The 27930-nt window shown below is 43.2% G+C and overlaps 2 protein-coding genes across 6 annotated transcripts in view; one reads left to right on the forward strand and one right to left on the reverse strand.

The window, feature by feature from the left end:
- Window positions 1-9544: 9544 nt before the first annotated feature.
- Window positions 9545-21400, reverse strand: LOC309334191 (splicing factor C9orf78). Of its 2 annotated transcripts, none has more exons than XM_081848355.1 (9): window positions 21238-21400; window positions 19176-19235; window positions 18511-18562; window positions 17410-17480; window positions 15334-15411; window positions 14561-14758; window positions 13967-14103; window positions 12396-12494; window positions 9545-9845 (listed from the first exon to the last, which is right to left on the reverse strand). In XM_081848355.1, exons 1-9 carry the CDS (start codon window positions 21318-21320, stop codon window positions 9754-9756), a joined length of 870 nt encoding a protein of 289 aa, XP_081704481.1. In that variant the 5' UTR covers window positions 21321-21400; the 3' UTR covers window positions 9545-9753. The 2 variants fall into 2 exon arrangements, with proteins under 2 accessions (XP_081704481.1, XP_081704482.1); XM_081848356.1 differs by having other exon boundaries at window positions 21243-21381.
- Window positions 21401-22743: 1343 nt separating this feature from the next.
- USP20 (ubiquitin specific peptidase 20) overlaps window positions 22744-27930 on the forward strand; it is a 38225-nt gene continuing 33038 nt past the window's right edge. For 2 of the 4 annotated variants that reach the window (XR_014152524.1, XM_081846976.1), the window contains exons 1-4: window positions 22744-23241; window positions 26355-26452; window positions 27200-27253; window positions 27508-27570. Coding sequence is in view for 1 of the 4 variants with exons in the window: in XM_081846976.1 (XP_081703102.1) it covers window positions 26372-26452; window positions 27200-27253; window positions 27508-27570 (198 nt within the window). In the remaining 3 variants the exon portion in view is untranslated. The remainder of the gene's footprint in view (window positions 23242-26354; window positions 26453-27199; window positions 27254-27507; window positions 27571-27930) is intronic. The other 2 variants (XR_014152525.1, XR_014152526.1) reach the window with 2 other exon arrangements.

Genomic DNA, 27930 nt, shown 5'->3' on the forward strand with positions numbered 1-27930 from the left:
AAGATGCACCAGACAAGACGCACCTAGTTTTTGGAGGAGGAAAACAAGAAAAAAAATATTCTGAATCTCAGAAGCCAGAACAGCAAGAGGGATCGCTGTGCAGTGAAAGCAGCAATTCCTCTTGCTGTTTTGGCTTCTGGGATAGCTGCGCAGCCTGCATTCGCTTCATAAGACGCACACACATTTCCCCTAACTTTTTAGGAGGGAAAGGACTTCCGGTGCACCGCGATCTCAGCGCAGGCAAGGTTCTTACCGGGAGGGAGAACCTGAGCTATTTTGGAGGGTGGGGGCAACTCCAGGGCGCGGAGACCCCCAAAAATACTTCTGGAGGGTGACCAGAAGGGCTGGTTCCCGGCACGACCAGGAAAAGATCGACCCGGCTGCCAGGTAGCCTCGTAAGAGGTGAAGAGAGTGGCGGAGAGATCTTGTAGGTCGAGGGACGCCATTACCTACCTCCAATTAGCGAAGCCCTAAGCCTGCAGTGAAAGCGGTTCACTCTCAAAACCAAGAACTCCGAAACGAAAAGAGAATACCTGAATTGGATGGTGGGAAAGCCAAAATAATAAGGAAGTCTCGGAGTAACGAAGAGAGGTGAACGGAGTTTAGCTAAAAGCCGAAAATCAACTTAGACGCAGCACGACACCAGTGCGGGAGGAAAGTGAAAGTAAGTTGCCTTGGCGGATAAGATACTTCCCCTCAATCGCTCCCTCAAGACAGCGGAAAATTCGTAAAGGAGGGTGTTTTGCTACGAAGAGGGAGGAAAAGAGGGGCCAGAGAAAACTTTTGGAGTGAGACGTCCCTGGGGAACGGAGGCGGAGAAGAGGAGAGGAGGCACTTCTTTACTCTGTGGGGCAGAACGAAAGGACTTTAAACCGGAAAAGAAACCCCCGCCGCCATTACTAAAATCTGAGCGCGGTAACGGAGTGGAGCGGAAAGGGGAGAGGTGGAAAAGACAGCGATACAGAGTAGTTGGGCTATTCCACCGTAGGTGACTTTTCTTCTACTTTTGACGCATTTGACTTCCTTTTTTCTACTTATTGGAGCAGGACCTGAGTAATGGAATTACTGCATGTTGACTTATATGAGTAACCAGAACCTGACGAATTAAGATAAAGGGACATTCTTAGAAAGAAATTTGGACTTCTATCTTTTCTCTTTTTTTTTCTGAGAGGATTAAATTGGAGTCTATGAACTATATGAACTATATGTGAGAGCAACTTAAGGAACTGGTGATAAATCGGAACTCATAAATTATATGCTAGAACAATTTAAGGAGTTGACGACACCTAGTGGTAGGATGGAGATTGCTTAACTCTTTGGTGGATCCACGGCCCCCTCTCCTTCTATCATCTCCCTGGTTTCTCCTGCGTGTCTCCCATTCCTCTTCTCCTGTTATGCGACTTCTTTTTTTTTCTTTTTTTTTTCCTCTTCTACTAACTACACCTGAACCTTTATTCGACCAAAGGGATTAGTCTGATTAGAGGCGAGAAGAACAGCCAGCTGAGGAGTATTTGGACTGGAGGGACAATCCTGTAGAACATCATGATCAGATTTTTATAGAGACTGTAAAGGGAATATAATATAAATATAAATATATGTATAAAGGTTGGTAATTAAGGGGTGTGAAGGTTGGAAAGTTGACATAGTGAAAACTACGAAGAACGGGTACAAATAACAAAAGAGTAAGAAGGAAGTTGGGTGGGAAAGGTACGGTTGGGGAGGAGTGGAAACATAAATTTTGTAAGATGTCGCATACAGGAAAGAAGGGAACAAACGGGGGAACTCCTAGCGATAGAAGGGGATCGAAACAGGAGGTGGACTTTAAGACTGATATTTTGAAGGCGCTTGCTGAGATCAAACAGAGTCAAAATAATGTAGAACATAAACTAGAACAAGTAGATAATAGGATTGGAAGAATGGATAAAAAGATGGACGAAACGGTGAACGAACTCAAAGGTCAGATAAAGGAAGTTTTTAGGAGAACACAGCTTAATGAGGAAGGATTAAAAAGGACCAGATTGGAATTGAAAGATATTAAAAGAGAGAAGGAAAAAATGAAAGCTGAAGTGGTGGATTTAAATAAGGCACAGGAGGAGATGAAAGATATTATAGCAATGAATGAATTGAGGCAGAGGGAGGTGAATTTAAGATTGAGAGCGGTGCCAGAGCTACAAAATGAGAATATTAAGGAGAAATTAATAAAGGAAATAGCGGAATGGATGGGAATATCAGCTGAGGAAATGGCTAAAAATGTGCAGAGCGCATTTAGAATGCGCATTAACTCAATAAGAGCAAAGAAATTCACAGGCGATTGCCTAATTACGTTTAAGGATAAAGAAATGAGGAATAAGATTTTACAAAGGAACAGAGAAAAGAGGCTGAATATAGAGGGGAATTATATTATCATCTTTAAAGATATTCCAATCAGGTTACTTAAACGAAGAGACTCCTATAAATCACTGGTGCAAGCACTGAAGAAAAATAAAGTCGAATTTAGGTGGGAATTCCCGGAGGGGTTATCATTTACATACAGAGGTAAGAAGCATAGGTTATCAAATCAGGAGGAAACCGGGAAATTTCTGAGGAAATATAAAGAGCTAAAGGTGGAGACGAATGGAGGGGGGGGAGCGGAAGGAAGAGTTTTAGGAGAATCTGAGGCAAAAGAGGAAGAAGAGGAGGGGGGAGTGGATCGGACGAAGAAATAGAGGAAGAGGTAGAAGAGGAAGACTCAGGGAATTTGTAAAGTAAGGAACAGACATTATGGGGTTAAAAATCTGGAGCTGGAATGTAAATGGGATGAATGGGAAGGAAAAGAGGAATAAAATTGAGCAATATCTGAAAAGGAAAAATCTGGATATCATTTGTCTCCAAGAAACGCATATAGCCAGAAGGCATAGGAAAGTGTTAATTAATAGGAGGTTGGGGAATGAATTTGAGTCCTTGGACAAGGAGAAGAAAAGAGGGGTGATATTATATATTAAAAATAAGATCGAAGCCAAAGTAATATTCAAAGATGAAGAAGGCAGGATAATAGGGGTCCGTATTAACTGGCAAGGAGAAAATTTGGTTGTTATTGGGGTATATGCTCCAAACGACAATAAGTCAGAATTTTTTAAAAAGTTGGAAGAGAAAATATGTGAGTACGCTGATCAAAAAATTGTTCTAATGGGTGATTTAAACGGGGTGGTTTCACTAGAAGCGGATAGGTGTAGGGAAGGAGGAAGTAAGAATGGGAAACTACCAAAATCTTTTTTCTCAATGGTTGAAAATGGTAATCTGATAGATATATGGCGTCTGAAACACCCACTAGATAAACAATTCACCTTCCACTCTGAACCAAATAAGTCGATGTCACGTATCGATCAGATATGGATCTCAAGCGAACTATGCCCAAGAATTAAACTAATAGAAATAAGACCAAGTGTAATTTCAGATCATAACCCGATAGAGTTAGAATTAAAAAGCTTGGAGCCAAGAACTTTTAGATGGAGATTAAAGGACTATCTTCTGGAAGACCAAAAAATTGTCGAAACTGCGCAGGAAAAGCTAAAACAATACTTCACTGAAAACTGTGGTAAAGGAACAAAGATTAATGTAGTGTGGGACGCAAGTAAGGCAGTAATAAGAGGCTACTTTATCGAGCAGAACATAATTAAAAATAAGAATAGAGAGAAAGGAAGAGAGGACATTCTGAAGCAGATAATGATAAACGAACAAGAATTGTCTCAGAAACCCAACTGTCAAAAAGCAAAAGAAAGAATTAAAATCCTGCAAGCACAATTTGCCACAATAATCAATAGAGAAGTGGAGTGGAACATTAAAAGATTAAGACAAAAAAATTTCGAGTTTTCAAACAAATCTGGTAAGTGGCTTGCATGGCAAATCAAAAAGAGAAAGGAACAGACTACAATAAACAAAATAAAAGTGGGAGACGAAGAGAAAACTGACCATAGGGAGATTAGGAGAGAGTTTCTCAATTATTACAGAAGTTTATATTCTAAAAAAGAGAGAGTCAGCTTAAGGAAAATAGAGAGATTTCTGAAGGACAAAGGAGTGCAGAAAATCTCAATGGAGGACAGACAACGATTAAATACTCCCATTGAAAGTGATGAAATAGAAGATGTAATTAAAGACTTAAAGAGGGGAAAAGCTCCGGGTCCCGATGGATTTACTGCAGGTTATTATAAAGAGATGAAACCCATTTTGGTGGGACCTCTAAAAGAAACTATAGACAATATTCTAAGGAAAGGAGAACTCCCTGAGACATGGAAAGAGGCATTTATTACACTCATCCCCAAGCAAGATGCAGATCTAACCCAGGTCAAAAATTATAGACCAATCTCACTGTTGAACATAGATTACAAAATATTCGCAGGGATTCTGGCAAAAAGGTTGAAAAGGTTGTTATCAGAAATTATTCATAGGGACCAAGCAGGATTCCTGCCAGGTCGGCAGATGAGAGACAACACAAGAATTATAATTGACATGTTAGAATACCTATCTGCCAGAATTGACAAACAGGTTATAATGATGTTTGTAGATGCCGAGAAGGCATTTGACAATGTTATTTGGGACTTCATGCTGAAAAATATGGAATATATGGAGGTGGGAAATGATTTCTTTAATGGAGTGAAAGCCATATATACAGACCAGAAAGCGAAGCTGATTATCAATAATATAGTAACAGAAGAGAGAAAGATACAAAGAGGAACAAGACAGGGTTGTCCACTCTCCCCGCTTTTGTTTATATTGACCTTGGAAGTTCTATTAAATTCTATAAGACAGAATCAAAGAATAAAAGGAGTGCAAATTGGAAAGAATGAATATAAGATCAAAGCCTTCGCAGATGATGTAGTAATAATGACAGAAGAACCAACAATTGCGACAGGAGAAATATTAAAAGAACTAGATCAGTTTGGAGAGGTAGCAGGGTTCAAAATAAATAAGTATAAAACAAAAATAATAAGTAAAAATTTGGATCAGAAATTAACAGAAACAATTCAACAGCAAACGCAAATAGAGGTGGTTAATAAAGTGAAATATCTAGGCATCTGGATAACACCTAAGAATATAGATTTATTTAAAAACAATTATGAACCGGCGTGGAGGGGAATAAAAAGAGATCTGGAAATTTGGAGAAGGCTGAAATTGTCATTCTGGGGAAGGATCAACACGATCAAGATGAATGTGCTTCCAAGATTGATGTTTTTGTTCCAATCCATCCCTATAATTAAAGGTAGCCGAATCTTCAAAGAATGGCAGCGAGTGCTTTCGAGATATATCTGGCAGGGAAAGAAACCTAGGATACAGTTTAAATTACTAACAGATATAAAGGAAAGAGGGGGTTTCGCTTTGCCGGATATAAAGTTATACTATGAGGCGGTTTGCTTATGTTGGGTCAAAGATTGGGTAAAGTTAGAGAACAGAGAACTACTTGACCTGGAGGGCCATGACAACAATTTCGGTTGGCATGCCTATTTATGGCGGGATAAATGGAAAATATATAAGGGTTTTAGGAACCATATCTTTAGAGGGCCATTAATTGAAACATGGGAAAAATATAAAAATTTGCTGGAACCGAAAACACCACATTGGCTTTCGCCTTTGGAAGTCATGTGTGTGAAGACTACCAATATGAGAAGCAACTGGGCAACATATAATCAGTTAATAATCAAAGAGGAGGGGAATTGGAAGATACGTCCATACGACCAGGTCAAAGAATATGTTTATGATTGGCTACACCATCTCCAGGTGAATCAAATGTTCAGAAAGGACTTTAAGGAAAGAGGCTATGGAGAGAAGGAATCTAAGTTTCAAACAGAGATTATAAATAAAGAAGAGAAAATTATATCGAAAATGTATAGGATATTGCTAGATTGGAATCTAGGAGATGAGGAAGTGAAGTGTGTGATGATTCGCTGGGCAAAGGATGTAGGACATAATATACTATTCGAAGATTGGGAGAAACTCTGGAAGGAAGGACTTAGTTTCACGGCATGTATAACGATAAAAGAAAACGTAATGAAGATGTTTTACAGGTGGTATTTAACACCTGCGAAACTATCGAAAATGTATAAGGTGAATAACAAGTGTTGGAAATGTAAGGTTAGTGTGGGCTCCTTCTACCATATGTGGTGGGAGTGTGGAAGAGTGAAACAGTTCTGGGAAAAGATTTACACGGAATTAAAGAAGATCCTAAAATATACGTTTTCAAAGAAAGCAGAAATCTTTTTATTAGGTATATTAGGTCATGAGATAAGAAAAGAAGACTGTAAATTAGTATATTATGCAGTTGCAGCGGCAAGAGTAATGCTGGCCGAGATGTGGAAAAAGCAGGAAACTCCAACGGTGGAGGAGTGGAGATCAAAGCTGGTAGATTATATGGAATTGGATAGACTCACAGGTAAAGTAAGATATACAAAAAACCAAAAGTTCACCAAGGATTGGGGAAAATATGTAGATTATCTGGAATTCATTAATCAAGGGAAAATAACGCTAAAGGGATACAGAGACGTACTGTGAAAAAATAAGAGTTATTGTCGAAAGATAATAGGAGATTAAATAATCTAGGAGGAAAATATAAACTAAGAAATGTATATGAAGAGATATAATGACAATATAGACTAAGAAATGTGTAACTTAAAGTATTATTTCGAACGATTTTGGGAGTAGCTAAAGGAAGTCTAGAAAGCAAAGACCAAGATATGTGGTGGATGTAAATATTTAGTTTATGTATATATATGTATTTTCCTTCTTTATCTATTTTACTTTGTCTTTTATATTGTATTGTACTTTTATTCTTTTTTGTCTGTATGTGTGTATATATACATTTTCCTTTTCTTTCTTTTTTTATGAAGCAAAGCAATAAAAAACAATATGAAAAAAAAAAAACTTTTTAGGAGGGAAGAAGTGAGTCTTATAGAGCAAAAAATACGGTATGTATGGAAGTGGAGGGTTCGGAATCCCACACCTCCAAATTGATTACAAAGCATTAGATGTCATTCATCTATGGACGAAAGGGTGAACCATGGGTAGATATAGAAATTTCATATCCAGTATATTGAGAATATCTTTTCTACCTCTTCACTCACTAAAAACCATACCATTATAAACCCTTTCCTCCTCACCACACTGAATGTTTGGAAAGTATTTAAAAAATAGGCTCTTACAGTATCTCCCCTTTGCTTCCACCAATCCTTTTAAAAAGCAGGCGAATGCTTAGACTGGAATGGTTGGGAATGGTTGGAACAGGTGGACTTTTAGAGACTAAGAGACTTTTATGAAAATGGTATTTCTCTACAAAAAGAACTATTCATAGCTGACATACCAAACCTTAAATGGTCATGGTACCATTTAAACCAGCTGTTAAAATGCTTGTTAAACCCACATACCAAATAAAAAATGGATGGCTTTTGTAGTCCAAGTGACTGCTGAAACTTTTTAAGAGTGCTGTCTTCAAAGAAATAAGCTTGATATATGACAAAACCATTGAAATATCTCTTGCACTAGCACTACTTAGGTGAAGATTACCCTAATTATGACCTCTTAGCCTTTCTATTGACAGTTGCCTGTATGGAGATAGCCAGATGCTGGAAAACTGGTGTTGGGCTGAACACTGATTCTTGGTATACCAGAGTATGGCCAGAGAAGAAAAGGGGCAAGCAAAACCCCTATTCCTTTTATAACATATGGCAAATGTTTATTTAATACATAAACTGTTCAGACTGTAGCAAGAATCCACCCAACACTCATGGGAAAATCCTTCACCACGTATTATAGATATTTTGGGGGCCTACTGCAATCTTTCCTCTTTCAACAAGCCTTTTGAGATCTTTCCCAGTGTGGATCTGCATTGGACAGTTCAATATGTTTTAGTGTTTTATTTCTTCATTGTTACATAAGGTTTATTCAGGAGGAAGGGCGGCAATATGAATTAAAAAATTAACTTGGGACCATTATTTTCTATCAGTCTGCTCAGAATAAAACTTAGTTGGATGCAATCCAAAGATTTTGGCACTTACATGGGACAGTTCATGTGAGCAGCTTGATAGAATGCAGAGCTGATGGTCTGGAAGGAGGAAGATATTATTATTTTTTAAATGCTTGGGTTGTTGTGCAAATAAATTTAAGGGGAGAGAACCACATACGCATCATCATCATCATCATCATCATTTCATGTACACCTTGAGCTCATTCAAGGAAAGGTGGAATTTCTTTCTATATACGTAAGAATGTAAAGCTGTCATTGCGTTTAATTGGAGGATTTGCTGTGCCACATAACAATTCTGAATTTGCATGAAGTCAAGGTGCAGGAGAGGAACAAAAGAGAAGGCAGGTTTTCAACAACAGCAGATAACTGAATAAAGCAGGGACAGAGGGACATGAGAGGACCTGTGTAGATATGGGGGGTTTGGGTGAGTTTGGGAGGGGGGTGGGGGACTGGAAATGGGGGTGGTGGGTTTGGGACGCAATGTGAGCAGGGGCAGCAACCTGTAAAAAAGAAGACACAAACTTCTGAATCTCCAGTTTCTGAGTGAAGCATTAAAAAGGCGGGAGGGAAATAAAGATACTCCAACTGTGTTTTAAAATAGAAAGTTTTATTATTGAAAACACACACACATTATAAACATGAGAAGGGCAAATCGGGAACTGCTGTATAAGCAGGCCTATGGAGGATGCATAGGCAGAACTAACACCAGCGTGGTATATTGGTTAAGAGTGGTGGACTTGTAATCTGGTGAACCGGGTTGGCTTCCCCGCTCCTCCACATGCAGCTGCTGGGTGACCTTGGGCTAGTCACACTTGCCTTAAGTCTCTCAGTTTGTTGTGGGGAAGGAGGGGAAAGGAGACTGTTAGCCACTTTGAGACTCCTTTGGGTAGTGATAAAGCGGGATATCAAATCCAAACTCTTCTACTCTTCTTCACCCAGAAGTCACAAGGAATATTCACACTTGCAGAGAGCTATTTACACTTCTTCCTTTGGGCAATGGGAGCTGCCAACATCCAGACAATCTACTCTTTCAGCAACTTTAATCAAGCTTATGGGGTGTGGCTTAATGAGGGGAAGTGAGATTGGGCACATCCCATACGCACACAAGTTGCATCTCAGATCTGTCCCGTCCCCCCGCCACTCCACCCCATGTGTTAGCTTGATATCAAACATTCCCATATTTAGCAGGGAGGGGGTATTTAAGTAGGCTTAGGTCAGGGGTCAGCAAACTTTTTCAGCAGGGGGGCGGTCCACTGTCCTTCAGACCCTAGGGGTGGGAGCGGCGGATTATATTTTGAAAAAAATAATGAATGAATTCCTATGCCCCACAAATAACCCAGAGATGCATTTGAAATAAAAGGACACATTCTACACATGTAAAAACACGCTGATTCCCGGACCATCTGTGGGCCAGATTTAGAAGGTGATTGGGCCGGATCTGGCCCCCGGGCCTTAGTTTGTCTACCCATGGCTTAGGTAAATGCACTTAGAATCTTCCCTTTGCTTGAGATCCCACTGTAATTATTATTATCATTTATTTATTTATACCCCACCTTTTATCAAGAGTTGATTTTATTTATTTTATTTCATAAAAAACTGCTTGATTGCAAAACAAAAAAACAAAAACAAACAAACAAAGCTGTTTACAAAAACAGTTCCCAGTTGCAGGGATGATTCTAAGCGAACCCCCACCTTCTCAAAGTCCCCTGTGTATTTGCCCTTAATGTCTGAAGAGGAATTTTTGCGTCCCGGAAAAGCCAGCTTCAGTACCGCCGGTTCATCTTCTTGAACTTCTCATAGTGATAGTCGTCGGTTGCTTTCTCATTTGGGGGGCGTTTGCGATTTGGTGGAGACCCTATGTTATAAAGAAAGAGGGAACCTTAATTAAATCAACTTTTATAAAAGGATGATAAGTGATGAGATTTAGATAAAGGCCTATGTGACGCCAAGAGGTAGCCTTCAACCTTTCCAGACCTAATCCAGAATTAGTCCCAAATGTAACTTGTTGTTTGTTTGTTTGTTTGTTTGTTTGTTTGTTTAAAAAAATGGGAAACATCATATATGCCTATATATTTTTTTCCTTTAGAGTGCCCACAAGCAAAAAAGAGGCAGGGGCTCCTATATATTTTTAAACAGTTGCATAGAGGAACAAAATTCAACTTGTCATTCAGGGGTAAAATAGACAAAGCTAAAAAAATAAATAAATGGTCCATGCTGCTATGAAGGGTTCCATTTTCCTTGGTGGAGGATATGTCTATCAGTGGTAGGAAAGGTCTACCAAATTAGCCAGGATAGCTAAAGAGAATCTCCAGGTTCTATTTCTGAATCCCCAACACTACAAGACATTATTATGCTGGGAACTGATTATTATTATGAAAGGGAATATAAGAACATATTTCCTGGAGCAGGAGAACTACAGCAGCATAGGCATGGAGAAGGGATGCAGCTCAGTGGCAGACCACCTGCATGAAGGCCATATATAGTTAAGTCTCTGAATGGTATTTAAGTTTTGTTCAGATTAGATCCACTGAAATTAATGGACCTAACTTTGTCATGGTCGTTAATTTTTTATGGATCTATCCACTGTGAGTAAAACTTAAGACCCTCTAAGATTCATGCCCCACCAACTTCCGGGTTGGCGCCATCGCCGAATGGCGGACTCCCTCCGAGCTCCGGAGGGAGCCTGCTCGGCAGGGGCTGGGTTCTACCGCGCCGGCGACGCGGGGACCCTCAAAAACCATGGGCGCTGAAACCCATGGGCATGGTGACTCGGCGGGCACCGTTTGCGCCCCCCCCGACCACGCGAAGGAGCCTTTTTAAAGGCTACGGAGCGGGTGACAGGGGGGGGGTGGTGCTGTGAGTCCTCCGCTTCCCCTGCCGAGTGAAGCCGCATGCCATTTGGCGGAGAGCGCTGACTTCTTCCATTGAAAATCTGGACTTAAAAGAATAACCCGTGAGTAATTGGAACTTGGATTAAAAAGGGGAACAAATTTTTTCTTAAATTCGGAGCGAGCGGGGGAGGTGCAAAAAGGAAGTCAGCCTCCCCCCTGTTGTAGAGGAGCTAAAGCAAAAGACCTGACAACTAAGATCGAGTGCAACCTTTTTTTGATAAAGTTATTAATTTCGCGATGGAAAATTATAAGCTGGGCTGGAGGAGAAAAGTGAAATGTGAATTAAAATACAACCCGCCCCCCCGAAAAACCCCGGGAGCGATCCGTGAGAGCGCCGGGAGAGGAGAAATAGAGGTTTTGACAGCTGTCAAAGGAGCTGCCAAAATTGAAGAACAAAAAGAGAACTTTGTTACGAGGACTTTGCTGGTTACATTTGTTATAAATTGGATATAAATTGTTTAAAACAAGGAATAATAAGTTACTTTGACTGGTGGGTGTGATCGGGAAGGAAACTGAGTTATTATAATCCCTCTAGAGGAGCTGTGGGTCATTACAAGTATTGCTGGCATGGAATTTGAATCGGACTCTTTATCTCCTGGGAAACTGCAGAAAAGACTCTTTATCTCCTGGGAAACTGCAGAAATGACCTACAGAGGTCTATACACTAAAGGAGACAATAGATTTATCTATTGAAGAATGGAAGGGACTTGACGTAATGTTTTGTTCCTGAATAACAAAGCCTCTGTAGAGGAATTACAAGCTTTTTGGAATTAGAACATTTGTGCAGGAGAGCAGGGGGGGGGGAAAAAAAGAGGAGATGAGAGAACAACAAGAACAACAAGAATAATAAGAACTGGACAAAGTTGGAAGATAGACCCCTTCCAAGATTGGACATTCGAAATCAAAGATGACCAAAAGATGGCAAAGACTATTAAAAAGACGGCAAAGCGGACTGGTGAAGGATTATGGCTTAGATGTGGGAGCTCCAGGATGACAGAAGACATTGACGGACATTGGGAACGCAACCGGGAAAGGGGGGAGGGAAATTTGGAATCCAAAGGGTGTTAAATTACATTTTATTCCTTTTTCTATTTTTTTTTTAATGTTAATCTGTATTGTATATTAAAGAGGGGAACTCGTGGAAGGGAACAGGTCGATTTTAGGGGATGGGAAAATATTTTTAAAATTGGGTTAATGATAATAATTTTAAAACTTGGGGTAAGAATTTGCTGAATCTATTTGAAAGAATTGGAATACAAGAGGGGGAGGGGAGGGGAAGTCCTGGAAAGATGACATTGAAAATAAGGCCTTAAATTTGGATGTTTTTCTTTTCTGTTATATTTGAAAATTTTTAATAAATATTATTTTTTTTAAAAAAAAAAGATTCATGCCCCACCTGCATGTTAACTGCATCAGAGCTGAGAGTCAGAAGACAAAGGCAGCTTATGTATGCAAGCTGTGGACACACACAGGCATTGCAGATATCCACACACTGATGTTTTGCAGGAACTTACTCTCAGGTTCTGGTTTCTCGGTATCTCCCACCCTGAGGGGACGGGCTTTGGGTTCTTCTTTGTTTCTCCGTACTGGTGCATTCAGCTCTTCATGATAAACTGGAAGGATTCAGAATATTACAATAATGCAGGGCAGCAGAGTTTAAGACAATGGTCCAGTTCAGATCCAGCACCAAATCATAGTATTGGGCTTTGTGAATGAGCCTTTTATGTCTTTGGGGTTCCAAGGTTCCTTCTCTTCTCCGCATTTGGTTTGCTTCAATTCAGATTTTTGTCCTGGTTTCATCAAACCACAGTTTGCCATGGCATCTGAACCAGCAACTATGGCTTGCCTTGTTCTCGAAACCATGGTTTCCAATCCTGGTGTGATGGGTAAGTGCAACCCTAGTTCAGTCAGAGTAGCACACTACAGTTTTGAAACCAGGAAGGGAGGGAATCACGATGCATAAAGGAAGGAAGAACGAGGGAAGAGTAGCTGGCAGACCATTAGGTCCTTAAAGGCTCATTTACATAGCTCCAAGCCACGGTTTAGCATTATGTCTGAACCAGTACTTTCGTTTACATCAGGGATGAAAGCATTTCCAGAAGCACCTAAACATCTGTTCCGAGAACACAGTTCTCTCTGTGATTTGAGCCGATATTTTTTACCAAGTTCTGAAAATGTTTAAAACACTGATTATGAAGCTGTATAGAAATGATGGTGGTAATGTTGATGATGCTGAAGATAATACCATTTGTAAGTTTATTCATTAATAGGTTATCTACCACTTCAAAACAATGCTCTCAACGCATTCTACAGAAATTGTAACAGTGCAAGTTACATAAGTGGGACCTGCAATACTGAACAATGTTTCAGTGTCTAACCAATCAGTTCAGGATTCCAGATAATCTGGTAGTAGTATTCAGATCCCTAGAAAAACAGGCCAGACAGTAACCACAGTACCAGGAGTTGAATTTGCAAGATTACAAATGAGCCACTGTGACTGGATTAGAAGGAACAAGCTTTACTTTGTAATATAATAATAATAATAATAATAATAATTTATTATTTATACTCCGCCCATCTGGCTGGTTTTCCCCAGCCACTCTGGGCGGTTTCCAACAAAGTATTAAAATACAATGGTCTGTTAAACATTAAAAGCTTCCCTAAACAGGGCTGCCTTCAGGTGTCTTCTAAAAGCCTGGTAGTTGTTCTTCTCTTTGACATCTGGTGGGAGGGTGTTCCACAGGGCGGGTGCCACTACCGAGAAGGCCCTCTGCCTGTGCTGCTACCAAATTCTATACAAAACCAAAACTAGTCAGGCCTTCTTAGCTTCCTTTCCCTACTAGGATTACTCAGAACAGATTCCCCCATACAACAATTTCTTAATCAATTTAGTTCCTGCTCACATCACAGCAGGAATGTTTGTGTGTGGTTTCTCTTCTCTCTGGCAACACCTATGCTCTGCAGTCCCTCAAAAAGAACAGGTTGTCCAAAGAACAGGCAAAGAGGACTAGACTAGTGTTTGGATCGGTGTCTGCCCAACTAGCCCTTATGCAAAGAGGGCAACACAACCATGCCTGAGACTCACATCTGTTGTGCTGGACGTAGTTGACGGCCATGTTTGTTGGGACAAAGGAGGTTTCACTGTCTTTCTTTTTGTTCTGCTGCTCGGCCAGCAATCGTGCTTTGGCCTCCTCGGTGGAAATGATGTTTTTGATCTTAGCTCTGAAAGGAAAAGAAATATATGTATATGATGTTCTCTTCATACAAAGTAGAGACGATCACCCCAGATTTGGTGGGGAAAGGCAACCCAAGCATCACCAGCACTATACACATAAAGCACTATCATACCCCTTTAAGGAGACATGGCTTTCCCAAACAATCCTGTAGTTTGTTCAGGGTGCTGAAAATTTGTTAGGAGACCCCTATTCAGCTAGGAAACAAAACCTGGTTTATTAATGGGTGAAGGCCACTGGGGATTCTCTTTTAGGCCTTTGACGCAGTGGAACCTCCAGATAGACTACATGCCTAAAACTTCTCACCAGCTTGGGGTTTTGCATGAAGTTCCTAAATCATGGATTGCTCTGAGACTGTCTTGTTACCAATATTTGCAGGCCGCTCTGAGAGCATTTTTTAAGGGTAAAAATGCTTGAAATAAACAAGTACCACCCAAGTCACCTACTCAATTCCAAGGTCCACCTCTGGAATGCCGCTCAGCATCTGATTGGACAGCATCTCCTCAGTCTTCTTAGCTGAAGAGACCCGAATACTCTCAGGCAGCTCATACAGACAGTCTTCGGCATTCTTCTGCTTCACTTTCTGCTCCTCATTTTCCACAATTCCCTTCCTTTTCTTCAGCTCAGTTTCAATGTACTTCATCCTGAACAGGGAGTCAGAAGAGCAGGAGTCAAGAACACACTCTATCTATGTGGGGCTACACATCCCTGCTAAGTTTCAGGTGTCAGAACACCAGGCCTTCAAACAGGGCCTTGGTGGCAGGCTGTGGTCAGCATTTTTGGTTGGCAGCAGAGTAGGTGGTAGGGTCCTCCCATGGACTTGCTGACTGCCCATTGTCACTGGGCTGACTCTGGGCCCATATTGATTTTTGGCAGTATTTTATTGCAGATCCTACTTGTACCACTGAAGACCAATTGCTGGGGTGGGGTGGAGGGATGATGACAAAAAATGTTATGGGTTTGCTATTGGTCTTTTGCCCTTCTTGTGGGCTTCCGGAAGGTATCTGATTGGCCATTGTACAAAACAAGATGTTGGATTGAGGTGGGCTTTGGAATCATCCAGCAGTCAAGCTCTTCTTATGTTCTTAAGCACAGAACAATAGGAAGTGCCAATAGGAACATTTGGAGGGTAAGAGTGATAAGTGTGCACTATGGACAATAAAGGAGTCCTTACTCCTGCCAAATTAGTCTACTAAATAGGATGTGACAAGATTCTTACATATCGGCATCTTCATCCCTCCTGTTGGTCTCTGCGGAAAAAGAAGTCCCAAGGTTGAGGTCCTCTTCTTCGCTGATCCTGGAAAAAAGACGACAGGGAGGTGGTCAGCTATTTTAACCAGTAACAAATAATTTGTTAAAATGTCAATGTCTCATTTGAGATGTTAAGCCAAACCATGGTTTCCTCTAAACTACAGCTTGAGCTAGCAAATGTATACCACACCATGATTCTGATGTAGTCAAAGATAAGCATTTTAAAGTTTCGTTTATTTTGACAGATAGAGAACTGTTTCACCTTCTCCAGTAATACTAGAATTTGGGGCCATCCAGTGAAGCTGAATGCTGGAAGATGGGACGAAAGAATGTACTTATTTACATAGTACATAATTAAACTGTGAAATTCACCCCCACAAGATGTTGTGGTGGCCAATACCACCAGCAGCAGGAGAGCAGTAGCTAGGGCTGGGTGATATTGGGTTTTCAACATCACAGTGTATCACCAGCCAAACATCGTGGTTTGGCGATAAATTGTGATGTTGTAAAAAGCTGCACTGGCCCCAGTCAGCGAGGTGCCGGGTGAACCTGCTGCAGCTCTCACCATGGGAGCTGAGGCACTTTCACCTTGGTGCCTTGTGGGCTGTGGCCAATACAGCTGGCTCCAGCCTGCTGCTCAGCTGGGGGTGCGGAAAGGCTCCTGCCCCCAGCTAAGTGAGCCCAGAGTCCCCTGCTGCTTGTGCATGACCAGCAAGGGAATCAGGGCCCCTTGGCCAGGCTCTCTTGGGGGCAAGAGGGTGCCTGCCCCCAGCGGAGCCAGCTCCGGTGTCCCTGCCACTCGTGCCTGAGCAGCAAGGACCCTAGGGCTCCTTGGCCAGGCTGCCTCCACCTTTGCTGGTGTGGGGGGTGGGTGAGTGCGTTTCAGGTTTTGTGCTTTTGACTGCCTTAGCCTTAGCCTCTGTAGGTGCACTGCCTCTTTCCTTTGGGGGTTCCCCCCCCCCGGAGGAAAGATGCAGTCCACCCTCCCGGGTGAAGTCTGCAAGGCATGAGGTGTGAAGCCACCCTATCCGTGACTTGGGGAGAGGGGCTGCTGGCAAGGGCTGGGCCTGCAAGCAGCATCGAAGAATCCTTACACCACCTGACTGCCTTCTACCGGGAGGGTGAGCTCTGTCTTTCTGGTAGGAAAGGTGCAGCACACCCTCCCAGATGGAGGCAGCCTGGCGGTAGCCAAACCAAGCCTGCAGCCTCGATCCCGTTCCTACTTGAGTGCAAACAGGAGCGGGGGCGGGGCTCTATCACCAGGGAAGGGCAGGCTTTGCACTTCCCAGCTAAGCAGCCCTGTTCTCGCTCCTACTCACATGCAAGGAGGAGCAGGGTAGGGGCTCTCTCAGCTGTAGAGGGGGAGAACTTTAACGGTGCCCCCATCCCACCGCTGGCTCCTGTGAGCTGGTGGTGGGTTGGAGCTCCATAGAACCGCTTTGCTGAGGGGACGGCAGCAGCATGTTCATTAGCCAAGCAGTTTAAAGAAGTGGAGGGAGGAACAAGGTGTATCGGCGATGCAGCTTGTTTCTCCCTCTGCCAGGGCAGAGTGCAATGGAAATTTCACCAGCAGTATATCACTGGTGAAACTGCTGCCGCTTGAATCCCTCTGCCTCCAGCTCCTGGCTAGATTTTTTTCTTCCTCAGTGTGCTGGGCACTGGAGACAGAGGGACTCAAGAGTGGTTGTGGTATCACCAATGATATACCGCTGAGTGAAGCTGTCACTGCGGTCTCCTCCGCCCCCTGTACTGGTCCTGGGCGATATATTGATACCAGCGCTAGCAGTAGCCATACCAACAGCAAAGCAGGTAGAACTTTTGCTACAGTCTTCCTGCTTTTCCTCTTCCTCCAAAGGGAGAGGAGAGATACCGGACCATCCCTGGAGGAGGATGCTGGACCCACTCACCAATGACTTGCAACAGCTAAGTCTGATAACAGATTTTTGGGTGGGGTGGTTAAAGGGGGGAAATAGTTGTTTATCTGCTAATTATTGGGTGGGAGTATTCTTTGTTTATTATCTGAGTATGGAATGTTCCTCCATACCTCTCCTTGCCCCGTTCTTTCAGTTTCTTCATGTCCACCATTCCACCGGTCTTTATTTTAAAGGGATCATCCTGGTGGGAAGAGGAAGGAAGACAGTCCATGATCTGATCCTACTTATTGCAGTATAACAGAGGTGGGGATTTTTTCCCCAGCCGGAGGGCTGTATCCCTTCAGGGGGGACACGTTCCAGTGGTGGGTGGGGCCAGAGGAATACGTCATTGGGCTACATTACCATCACACAAATGTCATAGGGCATGTTCTTGCTGTGCTCGATAGGTCTCACTCTCAGATGGGTGTACACAGGATGGCTGCAATCGTACATATTCACTTCCCTTGGATTAAGTCCCACTGAATTCAGTAGAACTTACTTCTGCGTAGACCCAGTCAGGATTGCACTGTAAGGCTGTACTTCTATGAATGTTCAGTAACAGTTCTGCACTTACTAGGGGTCGAGCTGATAACAACACACATATTTAATTCACCCTACTTTCTTTCATATGGTATCCATCTATCGCACACAACAGAAGCGGAGTAAAAGCGATCAAATTTAATACAGTGGTACTTTGGTTCTCGAACTTAATCTGTTTTGGGATTCTGTTCAACTCCCGAAACCGTTCGAAAACCAAGGTGCAGCTTCCGATTGGCTGCAGGAGCTTCCTGCACTCAAGTGGAAGTTGCGTCAGACATTTGGCTTCTGAAAAACATTTGCAAACCAGAACACTTACTTCCGGGTTTGCAGTGTTTGGGAGCCGATTTGTTCGGCAACTAGGCCATTTGAGAACCAAGGTTCCACTGTATAAGATCACATTCACATCTAAAACAACATTTAAGGCAATCTATTTGTAAGTAATGAAGTCCTAATTTTGCTGAGGTCAACTGGATCCCATAAGAACTGCTAAAGCAGATCAAACAGAGCCCTTGTCAATATTGTGCAAAGAAAATGTAACACCATTAGTTAGGAATCGGAAATGTTTCTGTCAGCCTTGTTTAGGACAGGCAAAGGAGGAGAAGAAGAAAAGGTGATGAACTGTGCCTAAGGATCTTGAATTTTTTTTAAATGGTTCTATCTAGGTAAGATAAATGACAAAAGTTCAATCTTACCGCCAGGGTGGTTTCTTCTTGTAATTTCTCCCCCACGAGCAGAGCAGCCGCACTTCAAATACACAAAAGAAATTCAGGTCATTCAGCAGCAATGCTCCCAATGTGCTCTCAGGTTTGACAATGCATGGCAATCTGCAGCAACAGGTGGCACCTGAATGAACAGTATTCAGAGCCAGTGTGGTGTAGGAGTACTTGTTAGAGTAACTTTCCTTAACCTGATGACCTCCAGATGTTTTTGGACTACAACTTCCATTAGCCCTAGTCAACACAATCATATGATATTGGAACAGATGAGATCTGTAGTCCAAAACATCTGGAGGGCACCAGGTTGGGTAAAGGCTCGGGTTCCAATCCTCACGCAGCCATGAAACTGACTGGGTGACCTCAGGCCGGTCACTCTTTCTCTGTCCAATCTATGCTGCAGAGTTGTTGTGAGAGAAGCTACTTCCTCCAGACAACTCCCATCAGCCCCAGCAAGCATGGCCAAAAATTAGTTTTGCAATCATGGGTACTTGAAACTTTTCAAAAGCAAATGAATCCCCAGGAAAAAACCCTGAGCTTCTTAGGAAGTCAATGTCCCACAACAGATCAAAGACATCCATGGCCACAGTGTCTCTGAAGTCTGAGGATCTTTACAGTTAGAAGAACTCCTGGACACCACTTACCTGACTCCATTTGGCCTCCTCCTTAGACTCTGCACTTCTTTTGCTTCCTCTAGTTTTAGCCTGTGGGGGGTGGGGTGGGAGACATAACACATAAACACATAATAGTATGGGAAACCATTTTCAAGTGGTGTGGTGGTTGCAGGAGTCCATGTCCTGCATGAGGGGGAGGCGGCCGGTGGCCATGAGCCTCACACTACCCTTTCAGGTGGTGTGGTGACTGCAGGCACCAGAGCCACCTTGTCACTCCTAGGAGAGATGTGTGGCTCAGGTGCACTGCAGGCCCCATGGTAAGTGCAAGTAGTGCTCAGTGTGTCCTGCCGCCCACCCCCTCTGGATACTCTGCTGCTGGAAAAAGCACATAAATATTAAATCAAAATGAAATAGATTATTCCTTGGGAATTATCAACATTTTGGGGCCTATGGGAACATTTGAATTTTTGATAATGTGCTGTGAGCACTCACTACCCCAGGCACTTGTCTCTTCCAGACAAGCCCGTACCCTCACGAGAGACAGAAAACGTGTACTCATGCACACATCACTTTCCCAAGGGGTCTGGATAAAAGTTAAGATTCAGTAGAATTAAATACTCTTCCCCCTTTAGCTCTATTTCTCTTCCTTACTTCTGCCCTCCGCTCTATGGAGCGATATCATGGGAGGGGTGTTTCCAGCTGCCCCACCCTTTGCCCTTGGAAACCTTATAAGAAGCTGTTGCAGGAAAGGGGACTGTGAGCAACATCATGGGAAGGGTGGTTCTAGGACTAAGGTGAAACTGTGAAGCTCCCTTGTTATTGTTGCTATTGGATGCTGCATGTTGTTTTAAGTAATATTATATTTATAGTACTGAAATGTGGGTTTTGGTATATTATTATATTTTGGTTTTGTTTTTTTTAAAAGGATTACCAATTTTAATTCTGTTTCAAATTCCAAAAACACTTTGAAGGGCTCACATTCCTCCTCAAATCTCTTTGCATATATCAAATAATTTATTCAGTATAATAAACAGGCAGTCTTGAATAAATTGGTAATATTGAGTAATATGTTGCCCAGAGGCAATCTGAAACAGGGGCAAAGTTTAATCAGCATAACAAGTGAATTTTGCAAATCTACAACTAAGTCTACCAAAGTTAAAAAGCATTAAACTGGGTAACTTACCCCTTGTAGCCTGAACCTATGGCCTATGCCTGTCTTTCAATTCAGATATTGCCATATCTAAGTCTGTCAGTGACAGTACAGAACACAGTCTGGGTTTTCTCTGCATGTCGCAGCAGATCCGTATGCGGTATTATACATGACCATCAAGCTGCTGCTAGAATGCTCACACCTGTTACTGCGCAGGGCAGACCCTAGAAAGAAGTGTGCCAGGTTTTCATCTAGGGCAAGTTCAGCCTAGCTGGTACAAGGCAGGACCACAGCAGGCCCTGCTACCCAGCAACCATTTCCCAGCCCATGGTTTTGGTATGTTATTATGAAATTGTTTTTGTAGTGTATGTTTGAAATGCAGCCCTGTTTCTTTCTTGTAAGCCACAGTGAGCATGCTTTTTTGTGGGTGGAAAAGCAGAATACAAATAATACAAAGGGGAAAAGGTAACCACCCACACCAGCTCATGTCCACGGAAGCTGAAGGGTCAGATTCAGAAGCTTCACAGGTACCAGGAGAAGATTTCAAGGACATGTTGCCTCCTGTCCCCTGTTGTAGAAAAATATATAGAAAAATCTATCTCTCCTACTAAGAGCCAGCGTGATGTAGTGGTTAATTAAACCAGGGACGTCTGAGAACAGATCCTGCTCAGTCTATGAAGGGCTTACTTTATGAGGCTGGGCCAATCTCTCAGCCTAACCTACTTTACAAAGCTGCTGTGAAGGTACAATACAGCACGGAGGAAGGAAAGTGAACCATGAACCTTTCCTGGAGCTTTTTGGAGGACAACAACAGTCGTCATTAAAATAAACGTACCAACCACTTTGCAAGAGAACCCGACCCCCAAACCACTTTCCAACCGCACTCCCCCCGAAGTTTAACTAAGGTGGGGCGTTTGTGTCGTGCACTCCGCCAGCACCCACCGGACCTCCTCGGTGACCTGCGCATCCTCGTCATCCTCGTCAGAGTCCACCTTCCTCCGACGGAAAGCCTTCCCCGCAGGCATGTCCCCGGCTGTGTTGGCGGCGAACCCTCTCCTCCCGCTTGCGGGAGGAACAATGGCCGCTTCCGTGTCTCCGCCTTGCTCCTCGCGCTGTTAGAGTGACACGCCGAAGCCACTTCCGCGTCGCTTTGCCCTTAGAATGTGTGGGCAAGAGTGTGGCGCTGTCCAGCGGTTTGGGAGGTCGGCAGGGTTGATGTTAGTTCTGATTCCCCTACGTGCAAACGCGCGGTAGGGGGCGCGCATGGGGGCGCAGAAGAGAGGGGTGACCTTGGCTGAGAGTGCGTGAGTGTCTCTGTGTTTGTTCCCCTAGAAAGCAGTTGGGGGTTTTACAAGAAACTTGTATGTTCTTCAAAACATTCATCATCATCATCATCATCATCATCATCATCATCATCATCATCTATTTATTTACATAGCGACATCAGTGTGCATGGCTCTGTACAGAATAATATATACAGTATAACCAAATATCTTAATTTTTATTCCCAAGCTTGTGAAGCATTCATAACCTCTCATCCCTCGCTAGTGGTTTAGTACTCAATTTGTGCCCCACTTTTTCCTCCAAGGGGCTCAATGTGTTGCCCATAGAATCACAGAATTGTGAAGTTGGAAGGGATCCTGAGGGTCATCTAGTCCAATGCAATGCAGGAGTCTCAGCTAAATATTCTATGACAGATGGCCATCCAACCTCTGCTTAAAAGCCTCCATAGAAGACAAGATTCATCCGGCAAGATTTGTTTTTGAGAAACCCATGCTGGGTCTTAATAATCACAGTATCCTTTTCTGTTTAGTTATCTATTCTAATACCTTTCCTGGTCTGATATCAAGCTGACCCTTCTGTAGTTACCAGGGACGACTTCTTCCCCCCCTTTTTGAAGATGGGGACAACATTTGCCAGCCTCTAATCTGTAGGGGCAACAACCGCTGTCAAGGAAGCGGAGACCATATTCTAAAAAGCCATAGCTATTGCTGACGGATTTTTTTGGGGGGTGGGGGTGGTGCTGGAGGAGGCGACACATATTCTGAGCAGGAGGCTCTTTCCTTTAAACCCCATATTTTTGGGGCACAATTTTTCTCTTCTGGTGACATATGGGGTGGATACTATTCTTGGCAGATTATTATTTTTTTTCGTGGGGGTGGGGACACACGAACTGTAGGATGCTTTATGGAGAGTCACAAACTGATCAGGAGGCTCTTCACATCAGATCCCATACTAGTGGGGCACTAGGGGTGTAACTCAGGATTTATGTTAAGGAAGCAGGCTTCATGTTAGGGAGGGGGCAGAACCACAGTTAGTTTTTATTTATTTATTTACTAGATTTGGGGGGCAGCTGCCCTACTGTCTTCCCCCGCCTCCGCCCCGGCTACCCCCATGTGGGGCACACGTATCACCACCGTTTTTTCTTTTGGGGGGGGCATTGACAGAACAGGGTGTGCTCGCTGGAGCGCGCCCAACATTCCTCAGAAAACACGGACATTCTATTCTACATGAGTAGAACGTCCCTGGTTTCTGAGGAATTCGCATTTTCATGCTACTGTTCGGTAGTGGCAACGGCCTCCTTCGCTCCCTATCCCCGCCTCCAGGCCCGCCTCTGTTCCCTCCCAGCCCGGCTGCTGGTACCACCTCCTCCTCCTCTTCCTCCGCCTGCTCCTTCTCCTGTCAAAACCGCCCATCTCATCCGAGCTGCTGTCAGGCAGCCGCCTCTCCTCCTCCCGAGGAGGCCTGAGCAGGTAAACAGCGACCTACCTGAGAAAGGGAAACCTTCCCCCGCATTTGGCCTTGGACGCCCCGAGCCTCTTAGGCTTGCAGAGAGGACGATGAGCGCGGGGCGGGGGCAGCCTTGGGCCTAGTTGGGGTACCCGAAGCACCGGCCTCGCCTGGCCCGTCGCCCCGGAGAAGGGCGTTCCAGGAGCGAACGGGGAGGTAGGTGGCGATTTTGGAGCTGGGCAGATGCAAATTGGGTCACCCCCCCAAAAAAAAATCGGTATGGGGGAGCCATCAGCCACTTGAAAGTTGGGGTTTTAATAAAATGCTTTCTGATGTTGATCCAAGGAGGGAATGAAGGGAGGGGGCAGCCCTTTTAATTCACACCACCGTTAGTTTGCGTGGTGGGAAGAGGAGGTCCAAGTTGATTTTTCTTTAAAAGCACTCATTAATGTATCAACCCCCGCTTATTATTATGGGGAACCTTAATAATTATTCCTATGGGGACATTATTAATGCATCAGTCCCCTGTTATTACTATGTGGAGATACTGGGAGAGGTGGATGCCTTTATAATTTTATTAACTATTTTATTAACTATTACATTTGGGTTTGTGTGGGAAGAATCTGTCACATGTGCTGAATTTGGGGTGGGGCAGCCAGCTGTGCCTGTTCATTATTTTTAGTGGAAAATCTAATTGGGGGGAACAGCTCCAGACAGGTTCATGATTCTCCTCGTCTCACCCAGCTTTGTAATGTGATATTACTTTTTGGGAAGTGGGGTATGAAGATGGATTTTAAAATATTTTCTTCAGATGTTTCCTCTTGAAAGGGGGAGATCTTTAGTTGTGGATTTGTGTGTGCATTGTTGTTTAATGAGTTACTCTGGAAGGAAGAGTTTGTTTCAAAGTTCTGATCGCTTAATATTGGTTTGTTACTGTTTAACATTATTTTGATGTCCCTTTTCTGTGGAGTGGTCTGAAATTTACACCCCTCAATTGTCTATAATTATGTATATTGAATCTGACTGACAGCATTGAACTGGGATAGTGATGGTATTTCAGCATTAAACTATAATGTAGATAGAATATGTCCTTTAAAAAATAATAATACATATATCTATTTGTCTTCTGTGACACTGTCACAAGGGCAATCATAGGAACATGTCTGGATCACATATAAGAAGAGCCTGGCAGCAAGATAAGGTTAAAGGCCAATCTAGTTGAGCATCCTGTTCTCTCAGTGGTCAACCAGATGCCTTTGACAGTGATGGGGACCCTGTGGCCCTCCATATGTTGTTGGGACTCCAACTCCCATCAGCCCAGCACATGTGGGAGTTGTAGCTTAGTAACATCTGGAGGGCCACAGGCGCCCCACCCTTGGTCATAGGAAGCCTGCCATGCAACAATACTCTTCCTATTTGTGATTCCCAGCAAATAGGCATTGTCACTAGTACCCAGTGATGTAGCCTTATTCTCCAGGAGTTTGTCTAACCTTATTTTAAATATAGGAAACTTGATGGTGGAAAGCATTGGTTTGGGATAATACGCAAGAGTGTTGATGTGACAGCTGGACCGTGCGGTCAAGGTGGACTTGATGTTTCTTAATTAGGGCAGAATATGCCCTCACAGGATGTCAGTTATGCCTTTTGGGTGGCAACAGAGGGCTTGTGTTGGGAGTTGGCCCATTCTTTCCTTGGAAATCTCAGGGATGCAAAAATTCAATGGAAATTAGGTTTCTGATGCTGTATCTTTTTGATTTAAATTTGGATAGTTTGAGGGCAAACTAGAAAAACTGCAGCTTTGTGTTGTGTAGGCAGACTTGTGTGCCTGCACCCAGATAAAGCTGTGAATGTCACAGTAAGGTTTGGTGCATGTAGGATTTAACAAAATGCACTTGTGCCATTTAAAATGGCAGGTCAGTAACTATTTGGTAGAATGGAGGCTTTCCCTTCCACCATGGCTCACGACATTCTACAATATGATAGAGGAAATGATTGCCAGAAGAATGGCAAACCTTTTCATTGCCTTTGCTAGCTTGGAGTGATATGATTTCTGGACTTTCAGCACACTTGGATTGCTAGAAAAAGTTGAATCATTAATCCGTTCAAGGCTTGTGTTATCGCCAGTAAATTGTTTGCACAGGGGTGTGGAACCTCAGGACTGAGGGCTAAATGTGACCCTGATTTTCTTTCATTCTCAATTGTTTCCAAAGTCTCTGGTTTGATTTGCATTTAATTCTGGGAATCGTTTTTTGCCCCAAACAAATATGGTGGACTTCTGAATATTGGACAAAGAAAATAAAAGAATGGGACTGTCTGTGTCTGTCTGTCTATGGCTGCAGGAATGGGAGGGTGGGTGCAGGCATCTGTGAAAAATGGGGGGAGAGAAATGTCAAGTTGGATGATGCAGCAGCTCCAGCTGTTGAAGGGGGAAAAATGATGAGTAATGCGTCATTCGCTCACTGGAAGGACAATTGGCTGCTCATTCTTGCGAGTGCTCTTTGGAGCTTTCTGTTCCTGTCATTGTTGCTTGGAGGTTCATTTGCTTTTGCCCTCTTCTGCCAGTACTCTGAATAACAATCTGTTCCTTTTCCACAGTAGCTGGGAATCGCTGCCTAGGGGAAAATTAATCCCTACAGTAACAACCATTTTTGGTTGATTTAGCAGAGCCTAAGATTTTGTCTCCTTGCTAGTGCCAGCACCCTCAAGTGGCAGAGATACCAGCTGCACATACACATTTAAAGCACATGGCTTCCACCCCCCCCCCACAAAAAATAATAATCCAGGAATTATATTGTTAAGGATGCAGGGAATTGTGACAAACTACATTTGCTAGGATTCTTTGGAGGAAGCTTTGTGCTTTAAATGGATAGTGTGGCCTCACTCCCACAGGATGGCCACAGACTTTGATGACTTTAAAAAAGGACTGGACAAATTCATGGAGGAGAAGGCTACTAGCCATTATGTCTATCCTGTGTTGAGATGGGCCAGCCCTGCTGATTCATACCAAAGTGGCAGTTGGTTCAAGACTAGGGTCTGTTTATGCAATGAGGTATGGACATCCAAGTCATGAGAAGTCATGGTTCCACTTTATTATTCACTCTATTGCAGCTTTCCTTTGTTGTGGGGATTAAAGAACAATGGGGAGGACCATGTATACTACATTGAGCTCCTTGGTGAAAAATGTGGGATATAAATGCAATAAATAAATAGAAAAAGACAGGCTTGTGGTTCAGCTCCTCTCATTTAAAACATGAACAGATGAGCAAGCTGAATGTGAAAACAATCTGACCAGTTTTGCTGTCCTTCTCTCTCTCTCTTGATCCACACAGGTGAACCCAGGTGCAAAATGGGTGATCCCAGAGACATTTGTCCTCACCTGGATTCCATAGGTGAAGTCACTAAGGATGATCTGCTTCTTAAATCCAAAGTAAGGAAAAATTCATTTGCAAAAAAATTACCCAATCCATAAACAAACAAATACATTTTAAGACTGGGGTCGAGGAGATCCCCAGTACCATGAGAATATCCTTGGGGAGAATATAGGACTACTAAACCAGTGCAAGTCTGACTTAAGTATTCCCTACATGTCTGAAGCTCATTCCTAAGAGGAAAAGTTATACATAGCATCAGGGTGGCAGTTGGTTTGGCCATCCACATGCTTGCTGGACTGCAACTTCCATCATCCATGACCATTGACCATGCTGACTGAGGCTGATGGAAGTTGGAGCCCTGCAAATTCCAGAGAAGGACACAGAGTTGTATTGTTGGACTTCAGCTCTCATCATCCCAGACTACTGGGCATGCAGGTTGGGGCTGATGGGAGATCCAAGTCCAACAATGTAGGGAGGGTCATAGTTTCCCCACACTTGATTGAAGAAGAGGCATTTCTTCTTTCATGAGGGAATACATCTTTTGAACAGAGGCATTCTCTCATCTTTTTGTATGCCATAGGGAATGTTCCTCCTTAGATCAGGGATGAAGGGGCCTGTGGCCCTCCAGATATTGCTGGACTTCCAACTCCTATCATCCAAGCTTCATTGGCCACATTGGCCAGAGCTGATACGAGTTCAGCATCTGCAGGTCCATCATTTCCCCACTCCTTTGTCTGATGATGAGTCTGTCTCTGAGGACGATAGGCCACTGATAATTATTTCTCCTCCTCATATGAAAACAGGGTACTTGCCAGTCTTGTGGAGCAGGGGGACCAAACCTGTGGGCCTGTCTTCAGGTAAAGACATTCTTTTCAAATACATTTTCCTGCATGCATGACTTTTATTCTTCCTGTTGTAAAATGTCATTCACAGCAAGTTACTGAACTGTACCAGGTAGACTTTTCACCTTTGGGGTGTGAAGTAGTACTATTTTCTGTGCATTGTGTGTGTGTGTCCATACCCACCCACCCACGCACCAACCTTTTTATTGCTCTCGATTTCTTTTGCCATGTTTCCACTGTGACTGTCAATCGGCTTTGTTTCACTTCAGGTTTCCTGTCCTTATGTTGGTTGCGGGGAATCCTTTGCTGACCACAGCACCATTCATGCACAGGTAAGAGATCTAGTTTCCCCAGAAAGCAAGCGAGCAGCCAGGAAAATTTCCTTGGAACTTAATTGTAAACCCCCCCCCCAAATGTTTAGCATTCAACACTTCTCTCAGCCATGTTGCTTTGAAAACACACAAGTATTGTCTAGATCTGAGGTCCTCTAATTTTTTGTACTAGCTGAGGGACATTTTGGAAACGTAACACACTGTTGTGGCCAATTCTTGTGTCTATCTTTTCCCTGCACTGTTGGAGGCAATATGCCTCTGAATACCAATTGCTCAGAATCACAAGTGGGGAGAGTTGCTGTTTCACTCAGGTCCTGCTTTTGGGCTTCCTGTTGAGGCATAAGAATGTAAGAAGAGGCC

The sequence above is a fragment of the Podarcis erhardii genome (genome assembly GCF_964252035.2).
Source record: "Podarcis erhardii genome assembly, chromosome: Z".
Taxonomy (NCBI): Eukaryota; Metazoa; Chordata; class Lepidosauria; order Squamata; family Lacertidae; genus Podarcis; species Podarcis erhardii.

Bases quoted from the DNA above. Each gene is read 5' to 3' on its own strand.
- LOC309334191 (XM_081848355.1), bottom strand. From the start codon at position 21,320: ATGCCTGCGGGGAAGGCTTTCCGTCGGAGGAAGGTGGACTCTGACGAG. The intron at 14,759-15,333 runs GTAAGAATCTTG...CTCCCTGTTCAG, and splicing joins AGGGATGAAGATGCCGATAT to GATGAAGTACATTGAAACTG. The intron at 9,846-12,395 runs GTAAGTTCCTGC...TTTATAACATAG, and splicing joins CGAGAAACCAGAACCTGAGA to GGTCTCCACCAAATCGCAAA.